Consider the following 8,564-nt stretch of genomic DNA (forward strand, 5'->3'; position numbering starts at 1 on the left):
AACATTTCCTAATAGTTAAATGTTGACAACTAATTTTTAAAATGCTTAAATACTACGCAGGCCAAACAATATATAGCTATGGTCAGCTCTGCCTTGTAGGCTTCCAAATTGTGACTTCTGAGCTACATGGATGGGATTCAGGAAAGAGGGTTCAGCAAATTGAGAAGACATCCAGAGGCTGCCCTGGCTCAGGGCCAGAATGAATTCAACTGCTCACATAGATGCTGATGTTTTCTCAGGTGGGAACCATGACCCTCCCCTGTTTGAGAGCTTGCCTGTGGGTGAGACCAGGGCACAGAGAGGCCCTGATTTTTTGGCTACTGGGTGTCTGGTGGGCTACCATGTTGGTGGCAACAAGCAAAGCCTGCACCTGTCATAGCAATTTCTGCTCATCACCTGAAAGTCATGTGGGTAGCCACTGTGGTCCTGACACTTTTCAAGTTAGATGCCATCCTGAGCCTGCAGCCTTTACCCTGCCACCTTCTGTGGTCATTTTCACCGCCTACTATGAAGATGCCCCGTCCCTAGGAGTGTCTCAGTCCTGGCCGGAGCAGGCATCTTGTTAATACATCCTCAATGCTCACTTTTGTATCAGGAAATTCGGTTGCCTAATTTAAATGCTTTTTTTACAAGTGAATCTTCTTTTGCTTCTTCTGTCTTCAGAGCAAGTGGTGAAATGGGTTACTTTTTAGCTTTCAGACTCTCCTCCAGCCGTCAAAAAGTTTCTCAAAAAGGGTCCTCAGGGATTTAAAAATTGTTGTGACCTACAGATTAGAAAGCCCTTTGCTTATTTATGTTTTACCAAGACTTCCTTTAGTCTCGATGGGTAGTCTTCCTCTTACCCTCAACCCTAATCATCTTTGCACTGTCTATTTCTGTCCCTGCTCTCAGTTCTCTTTGGGGTGGAGGAAAGGGGGTAAAAACAGAAGTTTTTAAAATAGCTAACATCCTCACTTTCCTGCAGTCCTCATTAGCAGGTTTTATAGACAATGTCATTTTTTTCTGTTCTTGATTTTTCTTTCTGATTCTAAAGAATAACTCCTAGACTGGCTGTTCTAGAGCTGCCTTTGAAAGGAACAACTTTGTGAGAAGATAACAGGGAACCCTAAAAGATGTCCTGGATATTACCCAATGATATTTGCAAAGAGTTACGAATATATTTAGCAGTATTTCCACCCTGATTAGGAAATGAGGAAGCGGCATCTGGTCCTCCTTGGGTGATGTTTCTTGTCAACTCTGCGCAGCACAGCAAAGTTGTCACCAATGAGGTCTGTAAAGAGGAAAGATCAAATTAGCATCTGCACCAGCCACACTCAGACATGCTCTGCCAAAATGTACAACCCACCAAAACGCCCACATTTCACAAAATGACCTTCTTTAACAGATACCATTATAAGTGCCTACTGGCATCTGCTAACACATATATGTATTCCCTCCTATCCACAAGCATCAGAGCACACATACACATTTAAGTACATACGCTCACTCAGATATGCATACTGCCCTCCTTGCACACACACGCACAGAAAATACACACTGCATGGTGTGTGAGTGAGCTAATGTTATCCTCCCAGAATGCCTCAACCCAGCCTCTGCCTGCAAATCAGCTTCGCTCAACCTCACGTTCCTACTTGTGGTCAGAAATCTGAGAGGCAACCAACCCAAGTCCCCTCAGGCCCAACAGGGCACTGGGAAAGATAGAAATCGCATACAGTGACCTGGTTGCTCCTGGCTAAGAAGTGGAGAGCAAAGCCTGCAGCTAACCCCACAGACAGGGACAGCGCAGAGGCCTGAGGAGAGAGACCCAGTTCTGGGTGGGCATTTGGTCTGAGGACAGCAGTTTGGAATGTTGTGGGTCACTCTCAAGTGGGTCACACAGGTAGGCCATGCAAGTGAGTGAGATGGGCAATCAGGACCGGAAGAGCCAGTGGGTCTGGGGTTACACAGCACAGAATTTTTTGGTTCAGATGAGGGATAAGCTGAAGTCCACCCTCACTCCCAGCACCACCATGCCCCCTCTTCAGTGGGAGGAGTCCCAGGTCAGCAGAGTGCATCAGCATTTAAAGTTCAAAACTCAACTCAAGGCCCCAGGGTGAGGGTGGAGGGAGAAAGGGAAGAATGAGGAGAAAGAGAAGGGGCAGGAAGGGGAGGAGGAGGAGCAGGAAGAAGAGGTGGAGAGGGAGAGATGGACCCTCTCACCTTATCCTGATGCTCAAACCACATCTTGGTTATAGCCAGGAAAGTGGGGGCGGGGGAGCAATGTGCAAAGGGAAAAAGAAGGAGTGAAATCTTGACTTTGAGTTTCTGAGCATCCTGGTCCTAGCAATTTAAGGGCAGTTTCGGGAAATATCAAGATAATGGAGACTACTGTAATGTATTTGGCTTTATAAGAAATTGATTTGAGAACCTAAGTCCTGACCTGGGTACAATTACACTATATATTGACATGAGAACTTTGAATGTGGGATAAATTAAGCTTCCTCTCCCTAGACTTGTGTGTAGAAAGAAAGGGGATGAGAATGTAGGGAATTGCCTTCTGGTTCTATGGATCATCTCTGTGCCAAACAAAGTTCACAAACTAATCACCAGTTTCGTTCAACCTCAGGTTTCTACTTGTGGTCAGAAATTTGAGAGACAACCAAGCCAATTCCCCTCAGGCCCAACCAGGTGAAGCTTACACACCTTGGGCAATGGAGACAAGGGGTTACAGCCTCCCTGCTCCTGTCCCATCCAGTGCATTGTGGTCATCTGTAATGACAGCTTGTTGGGACCCTGGGCCATGGCAACAGTGGCACAAGGGCTCCACGGTCTAACGAAAAGGGCATCATATTTGAAGTCTGCAAATTTGTTCCCAATCCTGGCTCTACTAGGAACTCACTGTGTGGTCTGGTGAATGATGTAAAAACTACATAAGGACAGACTTCTAAGGCAAACAAACAGGTGATGGTCTGTCAAAAGACTTTTTTCATCAATTCTGGTTACAGGAGACGTAAAGTCCAGAACATCACACCCCTGTCAAAGACTCACCCAGGAAATGGTAAGTGTTTTCAGATTTAGGTGCTGAATGACCCCTTTTATAGCTATCTCTACCTTGACCTATTTCGCTGACTTCCTTGGTGGGTTTGAATCGTTTAACAAATACGGGGCATCTATGTATGCCAGACTCTGTGCTAGGCTGTGGGATGTTGGTTAGAAGTTATCCCCATTCAACAGACATCTACCAAGTGCCTGTGACGGTGCCAGGCCCTGGGTGTAGAAGAGGGAGACTGAGGCTGGATTTCCCCCCCTGAGGAGCCGGTATTTACAAAAGCTTCAGTCCACAATGGGGAAGGAAGAGGGCTGGGGGAAGGAGGGAGGAGGAGGGGGTGAGTGGGAAAATAGATACAGTTGAGAGCGGACCACTGCTTCAAAAAATTTGGCATTTAAAGGAAAGTGAGAACTAGAAAAATAACTTGAGGGGACGTAAAAGTCTTACAACACTCCCCCCAAACCCGCCAAATAGGTGAGACTTGTATGTTTCTAAGCAAGAGAAAAGGCATTGCTGTAGAGGAAAAGCAGAACTTGTGGAGGGAGGTGGAATTACTATTAATATTATGGAAATAAATAGAAGACTTAGTCTGTATTTCCAAAGAGCCAAGAGAAATTCATTCTGACTAGTTAACAAACGTGGCAAAGGGGTAAAATGGTGACAAAGCGTCCTGGCGAGTGGTTCTGACAGTGCGTGGCTGAAAAACGCAGTGGGAGTCAGAAAAGGGGAACGCTTGGGAGAGGCGGTATCAGCGAAGGCTTCTCGGAGGAGGCGGCCTCTAACGCGAACCTTGAGGATGGGCGGAGAGGCGAGGGGAGCATGCCGGGCGAGGAACACGCTGGCCTCCCCTTCCCTCCGCCCAGCGCTCTCCGCCCGCCTCCCTCGGCTCCGGAGCCCCGCGCAGGTTCCCAGCACTGACGTCAGCGTGCAATGACCTCAGCGCCGAGGAGGCGGTAGCGGCCGCGGCGGGGGGAACGGTGGGGCGGGCCGGGGCGGGTCGGGACAGCCCCCATCCGCTGATCGCGGCCAATGGGCGCCGCCGCCGGGGACAGTATGAAAGGCAGGCCCGGGGGAGTCCGGGCAGAGCCCGAGCAGCGGCCAGGCTGGCAGAGGCTCGCGGACCCGCACGTCCCACTGGAGACCTCTCCCCGCTCCCCGCCGCCACCAATTGCTGAGCCGCGCACGACATGAGCCACGGGAAGGGGACCGACATGCTCCCAGAGATCGCCGCCGCCGTGGGCTTCCTCTCCAGCCTCCTGAGAACCCGGGGCTGCGTGAGCGAGCAGAGACTTAAGGTGTTCAGCGGGGCGCTCCAGGAGGCACTAACAGGTGAGCGCTCGCCGAGGGGCCTGGCGCCACCGGGGGTCGGCCCCTCCCTGCCAGGGCCGTCCTTCCCCTACTCCTGGGGCAGAGTCGCCCAAGCGCGCAGCTCCGGGACTCGGAACTCAATTGCCTCCTGCGATGCCCGCGGCGGCTCGCGGTCCCCTCTTCCTGGGTCCTGTCACCCCTCCCCGGCCCTGCGCTCTCGTCTCGATTTGTGGATGTTCTTGTTGAGCGCGCCCCTCCACGTTCCCGGGGCGCAGACCCTTGTCCTGGAGTGCCATCCCGCGTCGTCTGTGTCCCGAAAGAGGGGGTACCTGCTGGTCTGAGTGCGGTCTCGTCTCGTCTCCCTTGCTGGACCCTTGAGATCTCGAGACCCTCGAGGGATGTTGTGGGCGACAAAGCCCTGCTGGCCGAGAGGTCCTTTTGGGAGCAGGCGGCGCATCTGAGCCTTCTCCAAAACTTGGAGTCCCCAGCGTGGTTCTTCCTTCGGGGCTGCGCTGTGCCTGGGGCAGTCTGCCGGTTGTTAACTTGCTTGAAGTTGGAATCTGAGCCCCCTTTGTGTTCTCTTTGGCCCTCCTTAGCCATCTGCCACCTATTGTGGTGCGGAAGACAGTCTGGTTGCTAGTAACGTACTCTACCGGGCGTGTGCTGGGGGCAGGGTGGGGGAGTGGGCCGTGAGACCGGGCGATAAGCACCTCGGGCTGGGGAGAGCCCTAGCTCCCAGCTGTTTCTAGCTGGTTGCCGGCAGCCCTGGAAAGCGATAGCCATCTCTGAGCGTGCCCACACAGATCCGCCTTCTGAGGAAGACAGATGTTTCATCAAAACAACCCAGTTTTTACTCCCTTAGCTGCTGCTAAGGGTCTCTGACTCTTCCAAAAGAGGCAGCAGGGGCCCCTGGGCACAGGGTGGAAGGCCAGTGACTTGTGGGCCCAACAATGTTGGCAGCATTCGTGGCCTTGAACAGTCAGCTCACAGGTCTCCAGAGGCCTTGCCTGGACATGCCAGCCCCAGTCACACCCTTCCCTCCTTAAACTGGGGATGTGCCAAAAGCAGCACGCTGGCCACTAGAGTGTACCCCAGAGCTCTGGGATCTCCTCCCAATATACACACATACCTCTCCTGGAAGTGGGGGGCAGGTCTCTCCAAGCACCCATAAAATTTTCTCTGCTAAGTCGAAAGAGGGTCCTGAAACTCAGGAGACTCCTCCTCCTTATTTAAAATCACTGGGCCCCTTCCCTTCCTCCTAACCATTCACCCTCTTCTGCACCTTGTGGTAGTATCCATGGCGCCACTGCTCTAACCAGGGCATCTCCCCCTTATCCTGTCTCCACAGAGCACTACAAACACCACTGGTTTCCCGAGAAGCCATCCAAGGGCTCTGGTTACCGCTGCATCCGCATTAACCACAAGATGGACCCCATCATCAGCAAGGTGGCCAGCCAGATTGGACTCAGCCAGCCCCAGCTGCACCAGCTGCTGCCCAGCGAGCTGACCCTGTGGGTGGACCCCTATGAGGTGTCCTACCGCATCGGGGAGGATGGCTCCATCTGTGTCTTGTACGAAGAGGCCCCAGTGGCTGCCTCCTACGGGCTCCTCACCTGCAAGAACCAAATGCTTCTGGGCAGGAGCAGCCCCTCAAAGAACTACGTGATGGCGGTCTCCAGTTAGGTCCCCTGCCGCCCCACCCTGGCACTCTACTGTACTCATTCTGCCGTGACAACAGCCCACCACATACCTCAACCTGGGGAACTATTTTTAAATGAAGAGCTATTTATATTATATATATTATGTTTTTTTAAGAAAAGAGGAGGAAAAAAACCAAAAGATTTTTTTAAGAAAAAAATCCTTAAAGGGAGCTGCTTGAAAGTGGCCTCCCCAGGTGCCTTTGGAGAGAACTGTTGTGCGCTTGAGTCTGTGAGCCAGTGTCTGCCTATGGGTGGGGGGAGCAGCGCGGGGGTGTGCCTAGCCAAGGTGAGGTGGGAGAAGCTTGGCTAGCACCCCAAGAAGACGTGAGAGGGAGCAAGCTAGGTTAGCAACTGTGAATGAGAGGGGTCAGATCTGCCCTGGGGGGAGAAGAGAGGCTGAGTCCAAACCCCTCTCTCTCCCACCAGGACTCTGGCATCCCTGGTTCCTCTCTTACTCAGGGGCATTCAAGCCTGGACTTAAATAATACTCTGTTGCCTAATCTTGTCTTTTATTTTTCTAATGAGATCCTGGGCAGAGAGTGAAAAGGCCTCTCCAGATTCCTTCTGCCCTAGGCAGCTTTTCTTGAAATCATGACTTGTTTCTAATTCTACCCTCAGGGGCCTGTAGACATTGCTTCCCAGCCAGGAATCTAAAGCGTTTGGTTTTTTTGTTTTTTGGTGGGGGCGGGGAATGTAAGGCTGGGGTTGGAGGTTATTGGGGTTAGAACTGAAGGGAACTCTGCACAAAACCTTTGCTTTGCTATGTGCTGCTTTGTGTGTATAATTTGGGGGTGATTTGCAATGGAATTTTGGGATCCAAAGAGTATCCACTGGGGATGTTTTTTGGCCAAAAGTCTTCTTTTTGGAACCACATGAAAGTCTTGATGCTGCTGCCATTATCCCTTTGAGAGGTGGCTCAAAAGCTACAGGGAACTCCAGGTCCTTTATTACTGCCTTCTTTTCAAAAGCACAACACTCCTCTCTAACCCTCTCCCCTCCTCTCCCCATCTGATTGGGTCATGGAGCTATTTTCTAGGCAGTTCTCAGTCACTGTGCAATATGCCCCCTGGATTCCAAGAGTGTCTGGAGACCTGGCTCTCAGAACCTCCTGGTGCCCTGGTGGCTTAGGGAACCATCTCTCCTGCTCTCCTTGGGATTATGGCTGGCTGGTCGGCCTTGCAGGTGTTCCTTGGCTGAATGGGAGAGTGCCCCAGGTTCTGCAAGACTGCTTGGTATTCTTGCAGGGCTGACACTAAAAGCCAAACCTTAGGCACTGTTTTTTCTCCTTGGTGCTCTGAGCACCAGTGGGAGAGGTTGCTGTCTCTCTCAGTACAATCCAAATTTGTCTGTAGACTTGTGCAATATTTACTGTTGTGGGTTGGAGAAAAATGGAAAACTACACTGGGAAGAAAACCCCTTCCTTCTGTTTCTCGGTGACATTGGTAGGGGTCCTCAGAAGGCCTTGAGTTTCCCGAACTGAATCACCTTAAGAAGGACAGAGCTAGAGCATCTGGTCCACCTGGCTTTCCTCCTGCTGTTGCCCCTTAGTGAGGAGTCTTCCCCCACCTCCTTCCTCTGCACCCAAGTTCTCCCCACAGCCAGTCTCCTCTCTGGGATTTCTTAACTACTCAATTTTGATTCAAAGGTGCTATTTACCAAACACTCTCCCTACCTATTCCCCCCAGTCCTGCCTCCTTTCCAACTTCCCAGGTTTCATGCTGCCTTCCCAGACCCTGCTCCCAGTCCTCACTGTTTTAAAGCTAACTTCGGGCCCACAGACCTCAGAGCTAATGCTCTGGCCTGTGGGTTGAAACAAAGCTGTGAATTACTGCAGGTTGTGTTCTTGCATCTTGTCTGCAAACAGGTCCCTGCCTTTTTAGAAGCAGCCTCATGGTCTCATGCTTAATCTTTTCTCTCTTCTTTTCTTTTTGATGTTCACTTTAAAACCAACCAGACCCCCAGAGCCGGACTGTTGAGCAGGCCTGTCTCTCCTATTAAGTAAAAATTAATAGTAGTACGTTTGTAAGCTATTCCGACAGAAAATACAAAGGTTACTAATTGTATAATAGTGTTTTTATATGGAAGAATGTACAGCTTATGGACAAATGTACACCTTTTTTTTTTGTTACTTCAATAAAAATGTAGCAGATGAACTCGCGTGGTGTAGAGAAGATAAAATTTCCACATTGCTAATTTGCATTTCCCTCTCACATCCAAATCCTGTCTTTGCATTTCATAGTATTTCTCTTCAGTTGTACTCAAACAACCTTAGCATGTGGCTGGCACAAAAGAAAAATCTAGTTGTGTGGCTGGGCCATTTCCAGGCACCCCCTCTTCCCGAGGAAGTAGCCCCTTACTTTCCTCCTTTAACGCATATTCTAACAGTTCCCTGTGAAAGTGCTAGAAATAACAGGGTTCTTTTTGTCAACATTCATTAATCTATCCAGGTCTCCATCTTACACATCCTGTTCTTGGTGGTCCTTAGTTTTCGCCCATGCACTCACTCATTCATTCATTTGTTTAGCAAG

At 50.6% G+C, this 8,564-nt stretch overlaps 1 protein-coding gene across 1 annotated transcript; it reads left to right on the plus strand.

Moving 5' to 3' along the window:
* Positions 1-4,084: 4,084 nt before the first annotated feature.
* Positions 4,085-8,184, plus strand: BTG2 (BTG family, member 2). The gene is made up of 2 exons (XM_012655930.1): positions 4,085-4,357; positions 5,685-8,184. The coding sequence occupies exons 1-2, from the start codon at positions 4,216-4,218 to the stop codon at positions 6,017-6,019; spliced, it is 477 nt and encodes a 158-aa protein (XP_012511384.1). The 5' UTR covers positions 4,085-4,215; the 3' UTR covers positions 6,020-8,184.
* Positions 8,185-8,564: the final 380 nt, after the last annotated feature.

Source organism: Propithecus coquereli, unplaced genomic scaffold (genome assembly GCF_000956105.1).
Source record: "Propithecus coquereli isolate 6110/MARCELLA unplaced genomic scaffold, Pcoq_1.0 Scaffold491, whole genome shotgun sequence".
Taxonomy (NCBI): Eukaryota; Metazoa; Chordata; class Mammalia; order Primates; family Indriidae; genus Propithecus; species Propithecus coquereli.

Bases quoted from the DNA above. Each gene is read 5' to 3' on its own strand.
- BTG2 (XM_012655930.1), top strand. From the start codon at position 4,216: ATGAGCCACGGGAAGGGGACCGACATGCTCCCAGAGATCGCCGCCGCC. The intron at 4,358-5,684 runs GTGAGCGCTCGC...CTGTCTCCACAG, and splicing joins GCTCCAGGAGGCACTAACAG to AGCACTACAAACACCACTGG.